This window comes from Protomyctophum parallelum (genome assembly GCF_964188405.1).
Source record: "Protomyctophum parallelum genome assembly, chromosome: 7".
Lineage (NCBI taxonomy): Eukaryota > Metazoa > Chordata > Actinopteri > Myctophiformes > Myctophidae > Protomyctophum > Protomyctophum parallelum.
In genome coordinates this window covers 2,241,370-2,264,078 of record NC_139705.1, presented here as the reverse complement: position 1 = coordinate 2,264,078, position 22,709 = coordinate 2,241,370, and the positions used below count along the sequence as shown (strand labels likewise).

The following is a 22,709-nucleotide window of genomic DNA, read 5'->3' as shown; positions in this document are numbered from 1 at the left end:
GATATTGACAGTATATCAATTAGGGCATTAATTAGGCCTAAAATCAAGCCATCCAGGGTCCCGGTGAATCATGACCATATTTGATTGTGTGAAGAAGAAAAAAATAGTTGAATTTATGATTTACACATTTTTATAAATGCCCTTTGTTTTATCTTTTTCATTCCCCCCTCCCACATAATCGAATGTTTTAGAATATTACAATATTAATATTAATGCTTTTAATATTTAAGCATTAAGCTTTAATAGCTGTATACCATTGAAGTGTCCTGTATTCATTTGGATGACAATTTGTTTAACAGCCAGGACTTACTGCAAAGGACCACTTGAACCCTGGCAAACCCTTTATGGGGTTGATCATCATCTAGGAAAACATTTGGCAAATATAGCAGATCTACAAGCGTTGTGATGTGTCTTAAAGCCCTAACCACACCAGCGGATCGCCATGCAACTCCTTGCAACATTATGCAACTCCTTGCGACTACTTGCAACCATTATTCCTAATGGCATGTTTCAAGGAGTTGCATTGGTGTGGTCTGTTTTGTTGCAATGGAGTTGCGCAGCGGTGTGGTTTGGGCCTTACAGGTTTCTCGATCAGCCTTGGAGACTATACCGACTTTCCTATAGACCAATCTTGTATCTTGTAGAAAAATCTCACCCGTGTGATCTGAGGGGCGCTAATATATTAAAGTCTATCTCATGTTGATTAGGTCAGTGGTTCCCAAAGTGGGGTCCGGGGACCCCCAGGGGTACTTGAGGGAGTTCCAGGGGGGACCCAGCTAAATGATAATTTGGAACCAAATGGACCCTTATGGGTCTGTAACTCAGAGAGCGTACAAATAATAATAATAATAAAACTTTATTTGTATAGCACCTTTCATGACATGAAATGCAGCTCAAAGTGCTTTACAGAACAATGGAGAATAAAAGAAAAGCAAGGCAACGACATTAAAAAACAAGCAGTAATGCAGTACAGTGAGGACATGAAAAATAAAAAATAAAAGATCAATTAAAGGCAATGTTGTAGAAGTGGGTCTTGAGCTGAGCTTTAAAATGGAACAAAATGGACCCTAACGGGTCCATTTTAGTGTCAATTTGGGGGTCCTTGACATGACAAAGTTTGGGAACCCCTGGATTAGGTGATGTAACTGTGATGTAAAACAAACGGTGCAAACACAAACATTAAACGCCATTAACAATAAAGGGACAATATGACATAAATGACACATTATGGCGTAAAATGTCCCTTCATTGTCAATGGCGTTTACAAAACAAACATTGAACTAAAGACAAACATTAGGGAAACAAGCCAAACGAGGCACGAGTTATGCCTGTTTTTTGGTTTCATTTTCAAACGATTGCTATAGCGCCCGGTCCTTCTTTTATCATTAATGTTTTAAGAGCCTGCCCAGGGACTACAGATGAAATTTAGCTTCGGCTAACTCTGGCCCATTTACATTGATGTGAAAACTGACATGTTGATTAATGAGCTTTGTCCCTGTCAAATAAATACATAAATAAATAAATAAGACTGTCAGCACTATTTGGCATGAGCCTCTACCATACTGTAAAGTTTCATAAACATGTGACTCTGCATGTATGTATTAGGGGCAGAATATGTCCAAAGTTCACGTGTAGAATGTTTTTGTGCATTTTGCTCAAAGATCCTGGGAGGAGCTAGATTTTAACAGTTTTTCATACAATTCAAAATGGTGGGTGATCTAAAGGTCAGGGGTCCAAAAGGTCAAGAAGTAAAAAGTCAGAACATGAAAGTTGTTCGGCATGATTCGCATATGTGTACTGAAGTTTTATTGCTGACGGTCAAATTGTTCATGAGCTATAGGAGAAGGAGAAGAAACAGACAATTACAATAAGGGACCAAAGTCCCTTCGGGCTTGGCCCCTTAATAATAACACTCAAAAAGCATAATTCATGGAAACCTTTATCCACAGCCTCACCCACAGACCTCCTCCTCACCTCTGATCAAGGCACATTTGCAACAAACTATTGTGACACTGCATTCCTTTCAATCCTGCCGTGCCTTTCATTAATCACTCATCATGTAGGCCTACTGTAGATAATGATCTGTTTTGACTGTCAAGAGTCAGGTATTTTAGATCTGCATACTTTCTCACCAACATCAAGGTTCTTTATTATTTGTCTCCCGAGGAAGAAATGTGTCTTAGACAAAGGGCCCGCATGCAAGCGTAGCCCTTATGTCCATGTCGCCGCAGTGCAGCGCCAAATACATCTTTCTTGCAACATAGAAAAAGAAAACAGGGAGGGAGAGAGAAAATAATGCGACCGCCCTCTTCAAGAGGCAAGCAAAGCCTTAATGATAAACATTAAACATGGCACCTTAATGATAAATCACAACTATTTAAGCTACGTTGACAAACACAAAACTAGTTTAGCTTGTAGAACTTCCTCCTGTCCTCAAGTAACAACACTATCCTCTAAGAAGCCATGCATCTACCTGCTGTAACTAATAACCTTAATATGTATACTGTAATACGCACCCATTCACATTTATAGGTGGCCCTTTTCTCCTGCAACTGTACTGATAAGACCCAATTATTGAAATCCCAAACATTGAATATACTTGGACCTATACTTGGACTTGGATATAGCCTGTCTCGGGACTGTACCTGCCAGTATGCAGAGGATAACTCCCCACAGTCTCGCTGGCTAACTATAGCTAACCACTTTAACCCCTGACGTCCCAATTTTGGTTATGTCATTAGAGGCTAAAAAGTATTTCTGATCTACAAGCTCACAACATGCCGTGAGCTTGAAGATCAGCTTTTCGCAGCGACGGCTCCAGAAAGTTGTGACTGAGGGTGCTATGGGGGGGCTCGCTATTTAGAGGGGGGTGCTAATGAATCTTGGTTTTTGTAATGTGTAATGCTGTGGAATAGAGTAGAATAGAGTTGCCTTGATGACCTAAGTTGTATAGGCATATAGCAGGGAGCCTACCGGTGTTGGAAACAAGTAGTATAGCTGCAGCAAATGTGCTGCACTGCCCTTTTGAACATTTCCCGACTCCTTACAGCAGCCAAGACACACAAGGGTACATGAAGGCAGACACACACAACATCACATAACAAAGAAGGGTTTTATTCAGTATAGTCTATAAAAACCTTATTACATACTTAGGATTACATCTCATCAGGTGGTTATACATTAACCACCAATGGCCAAGTGGCCAATTGGGTCTCCATTGGAAGCAAAACTGTGCATAGATAAATCTGAAAACAAAAATGTAAAGGACAGAAATCACCTGAAGAAATCCCATGAATTGTAATTTATTTGGCTACAATGATTTCAAATATAGGTATATTACAGTAGTCTTTTTGTCATTTAATTTTTCGTACCATAGTAACTAACTAGCCTCGGTCCCTCCCAGGCTTACTCATCTGCCAAAAAGCCTGGTCACAACCTAAGGCAGAGACGCTAACGGCGGAAGTGTCGGTCCGGAACATCCGACAGATTTATTTCCCCCGGATACGATTTTCCAACCATTCACAACACTTATTTCATTCACGGAGAAGGTAAACTGATTTGTAAAGCATCAACATCATTTCCTTGAGCGGTATACTTCCTCCCAAAATCCCGCAACTTCCGCCCAAAACAAATGATAGCGTCTACAGCGTAGGTCTTGCCCAGTATGCATAGTAACACAATAATTGACTGTATTTTGAATCAACCAGCGATATATACAGGTAGTTTTCATTATGTACAGTGTATCAGGATGAATTACTTCATAGTCATTGTGCTACTGCACTTAGTTTACAGTTAACATGTTTCCCTTCATGTAAAATAAGGCTATAAAAGGGAAAAGCTGAATGTGAATTTAGAAAAGATGTCTCATCATCATAAATGATTTCCATCGAAAAACATTAACAGCAGGTACATATTCAAGTTGACTTGATTTCACCATTATGTCTAGTAAGTATGTAGGCCCAGACAGCATACAACAAAATGGGGCACAAATGGAACAAAATGGACCCTGCAGGTCAACCAATGCCTTAGTTCTTAATGTTGACTTATTAAGATCACCAACAAGTTTACATTTAGAGCCTTTTTCCAACATTTGTTAAGAATGTAAAAGTTTGCAACATATGTGTGTTGCTTATGCAGGCATTGATTGTAGAGCAAGTGTCCAAAGTAATTTAGGTCATTTTGACCATCCGATGGACAAAGATGGGAATGAGATACAGTACCTTTGCCGTGTCAGGCATTTGAGGAAGCTCGAAACGTCAACTTGGTTATCTAAATCAAAAATATATTTAGAGCTGGATCCAGTGTGTGGACTCTGCTCTCTTTTTAATATTTGTTGGTGCAAGAGCGCAGAGAATTTTGTTGGTTCCATTTGTTCACTCTCAGAGATAAATGAACACTCAGGATTTAACAATGTAATGTAGGTGGAACAAAGCAGTGCCAGGAATTTACAGGACAGTACAACCAGAGAATGATGGCAGATTGGATACAATGCCCATTGATAAATCAACAACTAACATGAACAATTGTGTCATTTCATCATGTCTTTACAACTTACAACTTTACAACACATCCCAGTGGGGGGGGGGAAGCACTTTTTTATTCTCAAACTCTAAGGTATTTCCAAGAGTTTGTGTCGAGCATAGACGTCCTCTGTGATCCTGTACACCTTGGAGATGAGCGGTAGAGCATCACCTAGCATGGCCACCACCTGCTCCTGGGTACCTACATTCATCGCTTTGAAGAACTTGTCACGGCCCGGCAGGACAAGAAGTGCTGTTCTCACAGCCGTACGTACAACCCTGGGATGGTGCCGGGCCAGGGACTCATCGTAGGACTCTGTGCACATGACTGAGGTCTTACAGTCTTCTGTACTCTTACGGAGGCGCTCCCAGAACAGCTCCAAAAACCGCAGGGTACGGTGGAGTCTTAACAGGGTGCGGCTGCCCGACTCTGGGTTACTGCCCCTCTTGTCGACGTCCACCAGTTCATTCTCCAACTCATATTTGACCATAGACTGGATGGTGACATAGTGGGAGCCGTTCTCGCCGTTGAGGAAGTCAACGAGGATCTGGATTTTACTGACGGCGTCCTTGGAGACGAAGATGAACACACTGCCCATGCTATTCATAAACCTATGTAAATATAAAAATAACATATCATAATGTTAAATGGTAGCCTATAGCTGGTCCATTAAAGCATGATCAATATGAGGTACATTATAACTGCTCAATGATGGCAGCAAATGTTACTCTGCATTGGGATAAATACTTTTTGCATGACAAACAGAAACAGACTTAATAGTAGAGGCAGAATTAAAACCAGAACAAGAACAGGGTTGACCTGTATTATTGTAACTATAAAGCTCTTACCTTACTAGCCCACGCCACGCGGCAGCATAGTGCGCAATGGAGACTTCTTTGTTTTCCAACAGACATCCCTTGAACGAGTCGTGAACTTCTTTCATGGAGAATTTATGTCCATCCGCTGCCACATAATCAGCCATACTGTCAGGGCGCTGACTTTTAGTGGGTGCTGGAGTGCAGACTTTATTCTCTTTCTATACGTATTCCCTGAATCTGCACCCAGCATACACCAGTGTAGACTGTTAACTTGAGTTGAGCGAGCCTTTCCCCTGAAGTGAGTTGGATGCTGGAGTGCTGCAGGGCACCCTTGGTAATTTCACAGTGACATTAAACCTGCTTGGCTGTGGACTGGTGGCGGGGGCGTTGACTCCGTTGAGCACCCATGGCAGTGATAAGAATTCAGCGCCAGGGTTATTTCACGCAACGTTTGGCTTCTGTGTTTTCTACAACCCCCCCCCCCCCCCCCCGAGTCGTGGGTTGCATTTTTTCTGGCTTGTTTTAAAAATTGTGTGGCTTATTTTGAAAATTGAACAAGCCAACATTTCTTTGATGTATATATACTATAAATACCCTTTGGTTTGGGGGAGTGTGGATCACATTGAGTGACATAATGGGTCTGCATGGTGTCTATACTTATTAAGCCCAGCTGGCTATTAGTATGTGTGTAATAGTATAATAAATGATCAAAACACTCATTATTATAGACATAGCCTACATAGCATTTATAATTTATATATTTGTCTGTTTTATTGACTTTAAAAAAGCCTTTGATTGGATCAACAGAGACCTGTTAGAATATAAGTTACTTTGCTCTGGTATTAGTGGTACATTTTATAATGCCATCAAAGCTTTATACAAAGCCCCAGTCGCTTGCCTCCAGTTAAATTACCTCAGAACTGGTTGGTTCCCCACACCATTTGGTGTGAAGCAAGGTGATGTGCTCTCCCCCACTTTGTTTGCCCTTTTTGTAAACGATTTAGCCCAGGAAATTAAGCAGGCCAATTTGGGTATAACAATGGAAAACATTAATTTGAGCATTCTTTTATATGCTGATTATATTGCTCTGATGGCTGAAGATGAGTCAAATTTACAAAAAATGCTGAATATTGCATGTCTATGGTGCAGTAAATGGAGACTTTCGATTAACAGAGAGAAAACTCAGATTATACACTTTAGAAGGAAAGCTGTACAGCAAAGCAACCACAGTTTTATGTCCGGGTCAATATCTTTGACTTATTCCCCCTCATACAAATACTTAGGTTTTGTTTTTCATGAATAAATGAGTTTCTCTGAGGGAAAGAATGTATTGGCTGACTCAGCAGGTAGAGCATTAGGTGCCATATTAAGTCAAATTAAATTTTGCCCTGATTTAGGTTTTGCTACATTTACCAAGCTCTATGACGCCATGGTCTCTTCCATTCTGTTTTATGCAGCAGGTGTGTGGGGCTTTGAGGAGGCTACCGAATGTAAAACCATTCAGAGTAGAGCGTTGAGGTGTTTTCTCGGGGTGCATAAGTATACCACTAAGTTGGCCATTGAAGGTGACACAGGTTGGGAAAGCTGCCTGACAAGGCAGAGATGTGAGATGATCAGGTTATGGAATTGCCTTACCCAACTGCCAGAAGAGAGGCTTACAAAAAATATATTTAATTGGAATAAAATATGTAATCATCCGTGGATAAGAGAGGTCTCCTCAATTTTCTCAATTTCTGACTTAAACACATATTTTTTAAATAACCTTCAATGTAACATTAATACAGTCAAATATAAACTGTCAATTTTACATCAGCAGAAATGGAGGGTGGACATTGTGAAGAAGGCGAAATTAAGAAGTTATATTAAATTTAGAGAGGACTACATGACTGAACCTTGTTGCATTTAATTTAAAAAGAGGACAGAGGTCCCTCTGTGCCCAGTTAAGATCTGGTGCTTTACCTCTGGCAGTTGAGGTTGGCAGATATTACTGGCGTTCCTGAGGAGCAGCGACTGTGTGCTCTTTGTGACCTGGGAGTTGTAGAGGATGAGTTTCATTTTGTTTTCTATTGTCCACTATACCATGATTTAAGAAACGTTTTATTTGAAGAAATTCAGGATAAGAACCCAGATCTGAGTGAGAGTGTTTTATGTTAAATTGGTTGTTCAGTAATGACGTTTTTGTTTTTGGAAAATGTATAGAGAAAGCATGGCAGTTACGTTGGAGAACGATGTATCCATGAGTAACTGTCTATTTGTGTATATGTATTATTATATTAGGCCTATGTACAATTTTGTGAGTGTCTTGTAAGCCTGTGCGGGCTGGGCATCTTATGATGTAGGACACTTTAATAATAACTCTATCTATCTATCTATCTATCTATCTATCTATCTATCTATCTATCTATCTATCTATCTATCTATCTATCTATCTATCTATCTATCTATCTATCTATCTATAATGATTAATGCATCAAATCCTTTTTCAATACGTTTTACTGTTTTTATGAAGTCCATGCACTGATAAAAGGCTGGTTAAGAGAAGAAAAGTCTTTAAACTTTTATTTTGTAGCGCCACTTTCTTCTTTGGTGTAAATGTTTTTCCACTCTGATTGTCTGAACCTCAATGAAGTGCTGCTCAAACTGTGTCATGCCATTTAGGCCGTGTTGGGACCTATGAAAAAGTGCTTAGAAAATGAGTTTTGTTCCCATGTCATGGGCACTAGGCTACTCATTCAATGCATTTTTTCATAGATAATACCCTTCTGAACTTTGGGTTAAAGGGGCCAGAAATGTATATAAAAGTATATAACCAAAAAACGAGAATCTTGTGCTGCTGTTTTTGCTTGTAAAATGTGTTATATTGATTTTGGCAACACAAAATCTTTATATGTCATAAATACATATACCTAACATCTGAAACAAGTACTGGTGCCTTAGTTTACTCATATGTGAATCTAGATCATGAAATGAAGCAAATGTGTAAAAAAAAAAAAAACCCGCTTCAACTAACATTATTGGCACCCAGCACAATGAAACATACACAGTCAATTTAGCCAAAAGGTTATGTTTCATGCATTCAAAATTTCACAACCTACTGTGTAATGATAGGTAGAAAAGAAAAGCAGCGCACCTTGGCCCAAAATAGCTGATGGTCTATCAAAATGTTACCACGCCCCCCTAAATTGGAATAATGCAAAAAATGTACAAGACTAAAATTAAATGCAATAAAGGTCAGAATTATTTCAACATATTGTATGCAACATTTATTAAAGTACCACAAACTGTCACAGCATATGACATTTCAGCAATAGTCCCGGGCCTTACGGATATTTCCATGCCAATCAATATTAAAGGGACATTAACAGCAGGTACATATTCAAGTTGACTTGATTTCACCAAATTATGTAATTTAGGTCATTTTGACCATCCAATGGACAAAGATGGGAATGAGATACAGTACCTTTGCCGTGTCAGGCATTTGAGGAAGCTCGAAACGTCAACTTGGTTATCTAAATCAAAAATATATTTAGAGCTGGATCCAGTGTGTGGACTTTAATATTTGTTGGTGCAAGAGCGCAGAGAATTTTGTTGGTTCCATTTGTTCACTCTCAGAGATAAATGAACACTCAGGATTTAACAATGTAATGTAGGTGGAACAAAGCAGTGCCAGGAATTTACAGGACAGTACAACCAGAGAATGTTGGCAGATTGGATATAATGCCCATTGATAAATCAACAACTAACATGAACAATTGTATCATTTCATCATGTCTTTACAACTTAATTGAGCCACATCCCAGTGGGGGGGAAAAAAACACCTTTTTTATTCTCAAACTCTAAGGTATTTCCAAGAGTTTGTGTCGAGCATAGACGTCCTCTGTGATCCTGTACACCTCGGAGATGAGCGGTAGAGCATCACCTAGCATGGCCACCACCTGCTCCTGGGTACCTACATTCATCGCTTTAAAGAACTTGTCACGGCCCGGCAGGACGCGAAGTGCTGTTCTCACAGCCGTACGTATAACCCTGGGATGGTGCCGGGCCAGGGACTCATCGTAGGACTCTGCGCACATGACTGAGGTCTTACAGTCTTCTGTACTGGTACGGAGGCGCTCCATGAACAGCTCCAAAAACTGCAGGGTACGGTGGAGTCTTAACAGGGTGCGGCTGCCCGACTCTGGGTGACTGCCCCTCTTGTCGACGTCCACCAGTTCATTCTCCAACTCATATTTGACCATAGACTGGATGGTGACATAGTGGGAGCCGTTCTCACCGTTGAGGAAGTCGACTAGGATCTGGATTTTACTGACAGCGTCCTTGGAGACGAAGATGAACACACTGCCCATGCTATTCATAAACCTATATAAATATAAAAAATAAAAATAACATATCATGTTAAATGGTAGCCTATAGCTGGTCCATTACAGCATGATCAATATGAGGTACATTATAACTGCTCAATGATGGCAGCAAATGTTACTCTGCATTGGGATAAATACTTTTTGCATGACAAACAGAAACAGACTTAATAGTAGAGGCAGAAAACCAGAACAAGAACAGGGTTGACCTGTATTATTGTAACTCTAAAGCTCTTACCTTACTAGCCCACGCCACCCCGCAGCATAGTGCGCAATGGAGACTTCTTTGTTTTCCAACAGACATCCCTTGAACGAGTCGTGAACTTCTTTCATGGAGAATTTCTGTCCATCCGCTGCCACAGAATCAGCCATACTGTCAGGGCGCTGACTTTTAGTGGGTGCTGGAGTTCAGACTTTATTCTCTTTCTATACGTATTCCCTGAATCTGCACCCAGCATACACCAGTGTAGACTGTCAACTTGAGTTGAGCGAGCCTTTCCCTTGAAGTGAGTTGGATGCTGGAGTGCTGCAAGCATTAAACCTGTTTGGCTGTGGACTGGTGGCGGGGGCGTTGACTCCGTTGAGCACCAATGGCAGTGATAAGAAGTCAGCGCCAGGGTTATTTCACGCAACGTTTGGCTTGTATGTTTTCTACAGTTGCTCTGTACTTATTAAGCCCAGCTGGCTATTAGTATGTGTGTAATAGTATAATAAATGATCAAAACACTCGTTATTATAGACATAGCCTACATAGCATTTATGATTAATGCATCAAATCCTTTTTCGATATGTTTTTACTGTTTTTATGAAGTCCATGCACTGAAACATGTCAGATTAAGAGAAGAAAAGTCTTTAAACTTTTATTTTGTAGCGCCGCTTTCTTCTTTGGCGTAAATGTTTTTCCACTCTGATTGTCTGAACCTCAATGAAGTGCTGCTCAAACTGTGTCATGCCATTTACCCCCAAATTGATACTTTTTTTTTATCCCACGATTTTGCAACTAATTATTTTAACCCAGTGTCAATTGTTGTGTAATTCTGGGCACTACTCTCCCTCTGCCAACCTGGGGAGAGCAACGGAGCAAAATTACGTATTTGACTGAGGACACCCGTCTGGAAATTTTTGTTCCAGGGACCCCCAGAAGAGTTTTGTATTATTATTATTTTTTTTAAACTGATCTACAAGCTCTCGTACCGCGCTGTAAGATTGTACTCTGCTATGCTTGAATAGCCAAAGTTTAAATAAATGGATACATTTGTTGAAATGGTTTTAACACATCTTGCTGGGGACCCCCCAAAGGACCACTGGGGGTCCCCGGACTGCCACTTTGAGGACCATCGCTTCAGTGCACCTTGATAAACTCACCCAAACTACATAGAAATAAATACAAGGACACTTATATCATCAATAAAACGTTTATTTTATGTTATCGTTTCAGAAATTTACAATGTACTTTTATAGATCAATATTGTAACAAGAACATTAAATGCAGTGCGTACAACTGCTCCCATTTGTTTTTTATCATATTTTTTTTTTTATTACATAAAATGAAATACATACAGTAAAAGAACACGGCCTCCTCATGCATTAGGACAATATTAGTCACCAGAAGCAGAGAGGCTCTGAGATGTTATCTGTCCTCCCAAAGACACTGAGGGAGAGTCACCATCAAGCCCAAACCCAGGGTACAGAGGTTCAGTGAATGTGCTCTGGAAGGTGTAAATGTGTGTCAGTGAGTCGGAGGACACGTCATAGAAGGACAGAGTCCCTGCAGGGCAGTCCAGATACACTGCTACTCTGTTGGAGTCAGGGAGATCGTCAGGGAGGTAAGTGGTGCTACTATTGTGAATGACAGCGTAAAGGGGCCCACAGTACAGACTCCAGGAAAGATCATTCTCTCCAAGCCCACTGCCCTCTCCTCTCCTGCTGATTCGTCTGTAAGTCGCTCCTATCCTGACATCTGCTTCACTCCTCTCTACCTCCCACAGGTAACAGCTTCCGGACAGACCTTCTGTACACAGAACCTGGTCATACTCGTCATCAAATCTGTCGGGATGGTCAGGGTATGACTGAGGCTCTGCCCCCTTTGTTGCCATCCTGTTGTCGTCAGACAGACAGAGTGTTCTGCTTGCTGTGTTTGGGTCCAGAGTGAGACGACGGGAATCTGATGAGAAAACAACACAGTATTAAAGAAATCACACCCGTGTGAACTGAGTGGTGCAACCCCCCCCCCTCCCCTCCTCTCCTCTCTCTCTCTCTCTCATTAGCAGGCAACAGTGCAGCACTAATACTATCTCTCTCTCTCTGTTTCTGGCAGAACAGCGCCCCTACTGGTACGGTAGTCATAGTCATACTGGTGCTCATGAACCAACACATACACAGGCACACACATAGTTGAACACGGACATTGCTGTTCCTTGGAGTGGTTGCACCACTCAAAAAACATTAATTCACACCCCATTGTCAATGGCATTTAATGTTTGAGGGGCTAGCGCCCCTCAAAAATAATAGAGAGAGAGAGTGTGCGCTATGATCTACATTAAAGCTCATAGCAGCTACGAGATTGTAGATCTGCTATTTTCCAATAGCCTATTGTATAAAATATTGGTTAATGTGATTAAACGCTAAAGTGTGGTAGTGGAGTAGAAGTACAAAGTATTGAAAAATGGAAATACTCAAGTAAAGTAAAGGTACCTCATTATTGCATTTACATACAGGAAATACAATACTTGAGTAATACTTGAGTAAATTAGTTACTTTCCACCACTGCACGTGGCAGTAGCAAGTTAGCAATATGCCACATAGCAGCACATAACAAAGAGGAGCAGACAGACAGACAGACAGACAAACAGACAGGTACTCACATTGTGTAAGGAGTTGAGGATTAGTCCAGAGTTCTCCTCCATGTTTCACACTGTAGGAATTCAGAACAACAATGCATCAATGTCTGTACTGTCTAACACAACGTCTCTGACACTACACCGTTTCTGCTAGCATTATCTTCACCAGGCACCATGACAAACTCACTGCCACCTGGCTTGGATGAGAGGAGTTACAAATACAATTACAAATACTTGTTTTTACATGTATCGAGTAATGCAATTTCTTCCGATGGTACTGACCAGCACTGAGGACACTCAAATGGATGATGTCTCGAGCATACCCTCTGACAGACAGACAGACAGACAGAAAGACAGAAAGACAGGACAGACCAAGTCTACTCACTTGAGCGTTTCCAATCCAGAGAAGTTCTTCAGTCCAGACACCGGCAAGACGTTGAAGGTCAAGTCTAATTCTCTCAGATGAGAAGTATTACAGCTGAGAGCTGAGGCCAGAACTTCACAGCTTTTCTCCGACAACCAGCAGTTCATCAGTCTAAATTAAAAAAATAAAAAGAAATATGTGTTTGATTGCCTGCTATAAAAGACATTATTTTGGACAGAAGACAAGTGAAGCTGATAATCTGCTGGAGCAAAAGACAATACAATTAATTTGATTGAGCCCCTCCTATGTCTAGTCACTTCACTTCACATAGTCACTTCACACAGGTATGATTTGGCTATTGGCTATTTTTTGAGGCCCTCCTAAGGCTCCTTATATACAGGTTTAATGTTTGTTTTTAGTTCAATGTTTGTTTTAAAAATGCCATTGACAATGAAGGGAAGATTTCCGTCATATTGTCCCTCGTTACGTCATATTGTCGCTTTATTGTTAATGGCATTTAATGTTTCTGTTGGCACCGTTTGTTTTACATCACCATTACATCACCTAATCAACACGAGTTAGACTTTAATATATTAGCGCCCCTCACTTCACACAGAAGATATTCTCTTACGGGGGTCCCTAGCAGAAAATATTTTCAGATGGGGGTCTGCTGAAACATACATGTCAATTTGGGGGTCCTTGACATGAACATGTTTGAGAACCAATGCTGTAGAGCAGGGGTCTTCAACAGGGGCTCCAGGACCCCTAGGAGGTCCTGAACCACTTCGGTTCAACCAAAGAAAGAAAGAAGCGAAGGGGTTCGTGTTCATTTAACTCAATTGTAACACGTACTATAGTCACTGTACCTTATCATTATTCTAGTCAAAAGATATGATATCAATCTTATTCACAATCTACCAATAAAGCATCACCACAATATTAACAGTATAATCACGTAAATAAATTATGAAAATTATATATCTGACCGTAGAGTCTCCAGTCTACAATTTGGACTCTTCATTGCATCACAGAGCAGGTGCAGATAATGGCCTAGGTGGTTGTAACTGATGTCCAGGTGTCGTAGATGGGATGGATTAGAACTGAGAGCTGAAGCCACAACTTCAATGTCTTCCTTCTGGAGGTTACAGCCAACAAGTCTGTATAATGACAGATTAAAATCAGAGATTTAGGTCAGACCAAGGACGTACACGCACGCACGCACACAGGTGTATATATACTGTGCTTAATATTACTCTCCCCTCAGAAGAAAACAGAAGAAATTGATCTACAAGCTCACAATGTGTAACAATGCGACATGTTGCGAGGTTGCAGATCAGCTATTTCCTTAAATAAATTAAAATAAAAAGATCGTGTGTGGTCGTCCCTTGCACACAATTTATTCAGATAGGGGTCTGTTACATACAGTAATACACATTTATTTGTGTGTGTGTGTGTGTGTGTGTGCGTGTGTGCGTGCATGCATGCGTGCGTGCAGTACGCATGTGTGCGTGCATGTGCGCATGCATGTCTGTGTTTATTATTTATTGTGTTTATTATTTGTAGTAATAGTACATGACTGAATGGTGCTCATGTTGTTATTCACATGACTATTAACCTGGCTGTTGTGCAGTTCCTCACAGCTGGGATCAGTCTCGGTCGCCCCAACACGCCTGTGTTGTATTTGTCCAGGTCCAACTCCTCCAGAACCTCCTCTGACATCTGCAGCATGGAGGCCAGAGCTGAACACTGGGTTTCAGAGAGTTCCTTCCCTGATCTGCTCTCTGACTCCAGGTACTGTTGGATCCCCTCACTTACTGACGGGTCGTTCATCTCCATCAGACAGTGGAAGATGTTGATGCATCTGTCAGGAGAGAAGTCACGATCATCCATCTTCTTCAGGTTGCTGATGGCTCTCTGGATCTCCTCTGGACTGTTGTCTGTGTGACCCAGCAGGCCTCCTAACAGACTCTGGTTGGACTGCAGTGAGAGGCCATGAAGGAAGCGGACAAAGAGGTCCAGGTGTCCACTTTCACTCGTCATGGTTTTTGTCATAGCAGCCTTCAGGAAGTCAGACAGGGAACTGACACGGCTGGTTCCAAGGAATGTCTTCAGGACCTCCATGTTCCTCTGTGTGAAGCAGTGGAACAGGTAGACTGCAGCCAGAAACTCCTGGATGCTCAGATGAACAAAACAGTAGACCGTTTTGTGGAAAAACACACCGTCTTTTTTAAAGAAGGTTGTGCACAAGCCTGAGTACAGTGAGATGTTGTTCACATCAAGACCACACGCTTCCAGGTCTTTCTCGTAGAAAATTATGTTGCCTTTGTCCAGTTGGTAAAAAGCCAGTCTGCCCAGCTTCAGAAGAACTTCTCCTGCATCCTTTATGAACTTCTCTTTGTCTGCCGCATCCACTTCAGGATCCTTCATCTTTTCCCGCAGTGTCTCACCCAACAGGAAGTGACAGTACATCTCAACCAGGGTTTTGGGCAGCCTGTCTGTCGTCCCCATGTTCTGCACGACGGTAGCAAGGATCCAACAGAAGACAGGGATTTCACACATGGTGTGGAGGATCTTTGAATTCTTGATGTGCGAGTAGATTGAGCTGGCCTGGTTCTCATCATTGATGCTCTTCGTGAAGAATTCCTTCTTCTGGTCATCTTTGATGAACCCTCGTACTTCTGTCAGCCTGTGAACAAACTTCTTAGGAATCTGTTTGACTGCTGCAGGCCGTGAGGTTATCCAGATGTGAGCAGAGGGGAGCAGCTCTCCCTTGATGAGGTTCACAATCAGATGTTCCACTGGGTACGAATCCACCACATTCATTTCAAAGTCTGTTTTGAAATCGAACTGGAAATGATTTTCATCAAATCCATCCATAACGATCATGACTTTGAAGGGGCTCTTGTTGTAGTCTCCTGACTTCTGCAATACCGTGAAGATGTCATTAAGAACGTCTTCCTCAATACATCTGGTTTCCTTAATGCATTTGTGCATTAGCTTTGCCAAACTAAAGTTCTGACCCTTAAGCAGATTTAACTGGCGGAACTTGAGCGGGAACACAAGGTGTGGATCTTGGGGGAAACATTTCTTGGCCCAGTCAGACAAAAATTTCTGTACGAGGAACGTTTTGCCAATTCCTGCACAGCCCGTTGTCAGCACTGTTCTTATGTTTCTTCCAGAAGAGTCCTTGTTCATTTCGCAGAGTTGGATTTGTGTTCCCTCTCCTGCCTTCTTCATCTCCATCTGTCTGACCTCATGGTGGCTGTGGATGTCTGTGTCTTTGATGTCTAGATTGTGGAGTGGGATGAAGACCTTTTCAAACTTAACCTCATGCTCTGTGCCCAATTTGACAAAAGTACTGTCCATGTTGACTTGAAGCTGGTCTTCATAGTAAGTAATGGGACGCCCTTTCACCAACGGACCTGTAGTGTAGTAAACAAAGCAATTCACTGTTTAACAGCCTTGCTCAGAGAGAGAGAGAGAGAGAGAGAGAGAGAGAGACAGAGAGTCTAACCTTTCGTGCTGCCCAGGCTGCTAGACAGCGCCTACGTTTCCCCCATCATGGGGATCAGTGCGCGCACCTCCCATATGGATCCACTCCGCCCGACGTTCAGATGTAAATAGTGATTTCTGATCGCATCGCGCAAGCCATACTTTTTGATATGGACTAGAGTAGTTAGATTATGTTAGATTTATATTTGTAATTTTGATTTGGTGTGGGTTAGTTTAGTTAGAGGTTTAAAAGTAAGTCTAGGTTCAGTTCTGTTTATTTGGTTATTGCTTTGCACCAGGGCTTATTTTTCCTGTGTATGGTAAATCCATGTCTTGAACAATCTCCTTTTATAAATGTTACTTAAGGTTGGAAATTCATAAATCATGGTTGCTTTAGTTTAAAGCAGGGGTGGGCAATTACTTTTCCGAAGGGGCCAAATGAGTACTGCCTTTTAATTGTGAACTGCATGTGAACTTTAAGAACCTTATCGAGGGTCTACTAATAGAACAACAATTCACTTTCCAACTTTATGTCACAATCCTTCATTCCCTAGACATAAGGATTGTAACATAACTTAACAACATACTCACCTGAGACAGATGATGTCACTGATAGGCAGGTTTCTGAAGTGTCCACAGCTGTCCTAATGAGACACAGACCCAATAGGAAACAATTTAACCATTTTACGGTTTTTACCTTCAGCATCGGTGAGGGGCAATTAGCCTAAATAAAGGTAGGTTGGAAATCGTGTTGTCCTTTAACCAAATAGAAAAATAGTAATACACATTAAAAAATAACAAAGATCACCCCTTACAAAGTTAGCACCACAGTGAACATAAAATGAGTAATGACATTATGAATGTTCTGGGTAAGCATTTATGATTTGTATTCAAGACTGGAATTAGAGTGTGGATCTCTTTGATAGAAAGAAAATGACATACTGTAGATGCATTCTCGTACTAATGGCAAAAGGAGACGTTTGTTACACACGTTCGTTTGAATGTGCACCTTTCACTTTAAAAACAAAAACAAAATATTATTGTTGTAAATGAGCATTATACGTACAGATCACCGAGAAGAAGCTTCTCGTGTTCTTCTAGACCTTTGTAGAAAAGGTCTTTGGCCTTTCTGGAGTTCAGGAGTGCGTAGAGTTCCCTCATCCTCTGCTGAGTGGTGGCCTTGGACCTCACAGTGTCGTAGCCCTCTTTGGTGACGACGGCCTTCTGAAGGAGCAGATCCAGGATGGGATCGATCATGGTCACTCTCTGGATCAGGTCCTTGCGGTGTCGGTCGACAAAATGTTTCTCTGAAGACGAGGGGAATGAAAATGGAGTTGTTGCTGATGCTGAACACACATAGCAAGTGTTTGTATGTGTGCACCTATATCTCCGGTTGGGGGAGGGGGGATATTACGCACTACGGGTGAGCGCAATCTCCCCTTTGAACCGTCTCCCACGTAGAAAGACAACATCTTAACCCATTTTTGGTGTTTTAAGCATTATGTTATACTTTAGCTATTGAAAAATAGCAGATCTGTGAGCTCGAGTGCCGCGCTATGAGCTTGTAGTTCTACTATTTTTGAAAAATCGTGAAAATGTGGCGCAAATCTCTGAATATATATTCTTTCAGAGCGAACGTTTTTTTTAACTCAAATCTTTGCTTCTTGGGGGTCGCTGGAACAACATATTTTCAGATGGGGGTCGGAGGAAAAATACAGATCATTCTGGGGGTCCTTGACATGAAAAAGGTTGAGAACCACTGACATGGGGTTAGGGTTAGGGTTTTTTTCAGAAAACTGTCATGATTTAGAAGACATTTTGTAGAATCGTTCTCAGGTCTAAATGGGTTAACCACTAGCCTGATGGAATTCCCCCTTTGGCCTGCAGGGATGAGGCTTCGCCTACCTTTTGGCATGGGTGGAAACCGGTCCAGAAGATCATCCCTGTGGATCTTCTTCAGAACATTCGCCATGATCTGAGGAGCGTGACTGGGGTAACTCAACACGATTAGCTGAGCGATGGCCGTCTTGTTGTTCTTCTCGAGGAGGAGCTGTGGTATTGGAACCCGTGGGGTTGCGAGCGGCGGGATTGGAACGAGGCCTTCAAAGATATCGGGGTGTCGCAAGTGAACCTTGAAGTCCTCGAACTCCTTGGCTTTCAGCTCCTTCAGAGTTTTCAAGAGGTGCTCCTCAAGTAAGTCCATGGTTGGTTCCTGGTACAAACGGAAAGAGGGTGTTGACATCTCAGCTTTGTTCTCTAAAGCGGCGTTCACAATAAAATATACAACTATTATATTTCTAGTCAGTTGAATGGACAATCACTACGCATACTATGGGAACCGTACAGAATTCAATGTTTTATCTAGGTGTATGTGTGAAAGGTTGAGCAACTACATGTTCTATCGTGACTGAATCAATCAATCATTTACAACCAAGCTGTAAAAACACAGATTGAGGCAAGCAGGTGTTTTTCTCTCCACCCCAAAAGCTGTGTGTGTGTGTGTGTGTGTGTGTGTGTGTGTGTGTGTGTGTGTGTGTGTGTGTGTGTGTGTGTTTTCTAGTTACTATGTATATTTCATTATACAATTTATTTATACATCCAAATCAGCAAAATGTTTTGGTGAGGCCCGGACGCTTAGCTCAACCGTCTGGGCACCTAGGCTGTCAAGCCAGCCCGACGGCCTTTGCCGCGCGTCACTCCCCATCTCTCTCCCCTTTTCCTGTCTTAATTACCTACTGTACCCTATCAATAAAGGCAAAAAACGCCAAAATTTTGTTTCGGTGAAATAAAACAACTTCAGGTACAATAATGCAATATCTGATTAACAACTTGTGTCTCTGAATTCATGACAAATTCATTTACCTCTGTGTGTTAAAATTGGTCTATTTTCACATTCTCAGGGTTCAATTAGCAGCGAGGATTTTACTGTGAATAGGCAGCAATTGGCCCTCTCAAAGGTCTTGCTCCGTCCTAACATACTGTCATCAGGCAGAGATTGCAGTGACCTCACAGAGGGGGGGTTTTGTTTTGTCCGACATGCTAACAGTCCTACAGTCCTGATTCTGACACCCAATCCCAAAAGAAAAAAACCCAACATTAAACCTCACAGTCTGAAAACTCACCTCTTCAGACTCCATCTTAGCCCGTAGCACTTGCCCTAGCCTCGACAGCCTTACAGTCATTTATGCAAAGGCTAAACTTAATTTATTTTACTTTGATAGCATTTTATGGAGACATAGCACTCATAGTTTCATTGTACATAAATGTTCTAATGTTAGCTGACGGATAGCTTACTCATGATTCTAGATGACCATTTCTATGTATTTGATGTATCACCATGTGTTGTTCTTGCTCAAGGCTCATACATAGTCTGGATTTGCGGTGGTTAGGTGACCACCGAACTACAACACGACGTCACGAGCCGCGGTGAAGAGCAATCCACCGCCACCGATCCAGCCCTTCTCTCTGTTTTTACTCACCACCGCTCAACGTTATTTCGCGGTGGTCGCGGTGGTCAGCTCGCCACCGAAAATCCAGACTATGAATAGGCCTTTACTGTAAATCACTCTGGATTAATAGCGTCTGATAAATGCGTAAATTGTGATGGCAAAGAACTCGAGTCTATATAGAGGCCTTCTTCACCTGGGACACAGTCTCCTGTGTTCTTTCAGTCCGAGCAGCACCGCGGCCCGTCGCAGCAGCGCCGCGGCCCGTCGCAGCAGCACCGCGGCCCGTCGCAGCAGCACCGCCGCCCGTCGCAGATGACCCACGAACTACAGGAGGGGAGACCATGGAAAGAAGGTATAGTCAGTCATCATCTTAATTGACAGACTTACATAGTATAGTGCACACAACAGAGAGAGAGTGATGGTAGATGTATACATAGCTAGATCTGTTATTTTCGTTTTTATATTCATGTGTTACATTTACATTTTCAAGTACATTTTCCTGTCAAATTAACATACAGCACATACTGTACGAGTGTACGTGCTGTATGTTAAGTATTGCATACGCACAGGAACATTTCACAGTGTATTATAGTCTTGTCTCTGACAAAAGGAGAAAGCAATGATTTGTAAATGGGTAATCTGACCCAGCCTTGCGTATCTAGCCTTCATCTGCCATCAATGCATATTAGCCCCAGGCAGATTGGGCTCCATTTCCGTCACCGCTAAACCCCTTATCCCTAAACTTCTTTGCCTTTTTTTTTTTTTTACTATTTTGCAAAACATTTTTGAATAGTTAAAATGGCCAGTCTACAAGCTCACAACGTGTCAATGTAGATTGGCTAGTTGAACTATTCAAAAATGGTTTTACAAATAGTAAAAAAGGCAAAGAAGTTTTTTTGTTTTTTTTGTAATAATGTTAATAATAAAATATAAAACTACCTTTTGTGCTGGATTGGTTTTCCAGTGATATTTGGCAGTGATATTCCCTAGCAGCACTAGTTATAACAACTCGAAACATGCTGCTATAAACAAACGAAAAAGTATTGTACAGGCATGCAAGGAACATCTAACATGGCCATCTCCCATCTGGAAAGAACAGGAAGTACGACATTCCTGAGGCACAGGGATTTAACACACACGTTAATTCGGATCAACTGAATGTATGTGTCTGACATGTTTGTCTGCCATTGGGGGGGAGGGGTGCTATTGATGCAGTGGATCAGAGAGAGTGGCAAAGTGGGCTGTGGACTATTGTGGACACGCTGAAGAATGTATTCTCTGAGCACAGGCGCAGTTCACTTAATGCGGTCTGCATGTTAATATCAGAATACTGATATGTTATTGATTTCAGCTGTTACAATTCCAAACATGCAAACATGACCCGCTTTAATTACTTCAGTCTATAGGCTATTAGTATAGCTTAATGAGTAGTACTATTTTTAGACTACTGTCTTTTTTATGTCCAATATTTGCATTTCAGTTCATAATCATAAAGTTATCATAACATATAAATGTATTTGAAATTAAATAAAAAAGATTACTTTTCCGGATTTCAATTCAAAAATAGGTGAAAATAATTCAGGATTCCAAATTTAAAAATTGCAAAAAAGCAAATCTACAAGCTCAAAATTTGAGCTTGTAGATCAGCTATTTTTTACTATATGCATTGTGGCCCTCTGGAGTGAGTTTGAAATATAGTGGCCATCTCCATCATCAAAGTTGCCCACCCCTGCCCTGTCCAATGTTTTGTTTTGTAGCCTACTGCTGATGTTGGCAAATGGCAATAATAGCACAGTAAAGATGATAATAATCTAATAGTTCTTTATAGATCTAGCCTCTTCATTTTTATCTCAAAGTGCACCAGATTGAAGCATTTTCATCGCAAAAAAAATAACTAAAAATGGAGCCCAGGGGGGCAAGGCCCCCCTGGCGGGGCAGCGCTAGCATTATAATCGTGCATAGGACCACCTGAGTCCTACGACTGGCATTGCCTGCTTGATATGACAACGCAATATGATTTTTTTTGGCCCCCCTCAAAAAAAATCTCAATTGACCTAATCTAACCAATAGAGTCCTTTTTGTAACCGCCCCTTGAAAAAAATCTAATACATATACGCACGGCTAAGGCCTCAATTACACCTATACATCTAGCATACAACAATGATGCATGGTAGATGTAAGCAAGATGTAAGTGTCATGGCCGCCCCAATGCATTTCAAATGTTAGTCACATGGTTTGATACAACATTTGTGTTCCTGTAAAGCACCGAGAGGGTAGGCAGGGATCACTATTGGCGCTGTATACTCACACTGACAGGGTCGGCAGGGATCACTATTGGTGCTGTATACTCACACTGACAGGGTCGGCAGGGATCACTATTGGCGCTGTATACTCACACTAACAGGGTCGGCAGGGATCACTATTGGTGCTGTATACTCACACTGACAGGGTCGGCAGGGATCACTATTGGTGCTGTATACTCACACTGACAGGGTCGGCAGGGATCACTATTGGTGCTGTATACTCACATTGACAGGGTCGGCAGGGATCACTATTGGTGCTGTATACTCACACTGACAGGGTCGGCAGGGATCACTATTGGCGCTGTATACTCACACTGACAGGGTCGGCAGGGATCACTATTGGTGCTGTATACTCACACTGACAGGGTCGGCAGGGATCACTATTGGTGCTGTATACTCACACTGACAGGGTCGGCAGGGATCACTATTGGTGCTGTATACTCACACTGACAGGGTCGGCAGGGATCACTATTGGTGCTGTATACTCACACTGACAGGGTTGGCAGGGATCACTATTGGTGCTGTATACTCACACTGACAGGGTCGGCAGGGATCACTATTGGT

General features: G+C 41.8%; 3 protein-coding genes across 3 annotated transcripts; all 3 read right to left on the bottom strand.

Annotated features, from left to right (window-relative positions):
• Positions 1-4,609: 4,609 nt before the first annotated feature.
• LOC310861365 (ceramide-1-phosphate transfer protein-like) lies at positions 4,610-5,503 on the bottom strand (the record flags this gene model as incomplete). The annotated part of the gene is made up of 2 exons (XM_083768783.1): positions 4,610-5,132; positions 5,370-5,503. 2 exons carry the CDS (start codon positions 5,501-5,503, stop codon positions 4,610-4,612), a joined length of 657 nt encoding a protein of 218 aa, XP_083624909.1.
• Positions 5,504-9,175: 3,672 nt separating this feature from the next.
• On the bottom strand, positions 9,176-10,069 carry LOC310861020 (ceramide-1-phosphate transfer protein-like; the record flags this gene model as incomplete). The annotated part of the gene is made up of 2 exons (XM_083768272.1): positions 9,176-9,698; positions 9,936-10,069. 2 exons carry the CDS (start codon positions 10,067-10,069, stop codon positions 9,176-9,178), a joined length of 657 nt encoding a protein of 218 aa, XP_083624398.1.
• Positions 10,070-13,874: 3,805 nt separating this feature from the next.
• On the bottom strand, positions 13,875-18,596 carry LOC310861364 (protein NLRC3-like; the record flags this gene model as incomplete). The annotated part of the gene is made up of 4 exons (XM_083768782.1): positions 13,875-14,058; positions 14,517-16,323; positions 17,467-17,700; positions 18,299-18,596. The coding sequence occupies 4 exons, from the start codon at positions 18,594-18,596 to the stop codon at positions 13,875-13,877; spliced, it is 2,523 nt and encodes an 840-aa protein (XP_083624908.1).
• Positions 18,597-22,709: the final 4,113 nt, after the last annotated feature.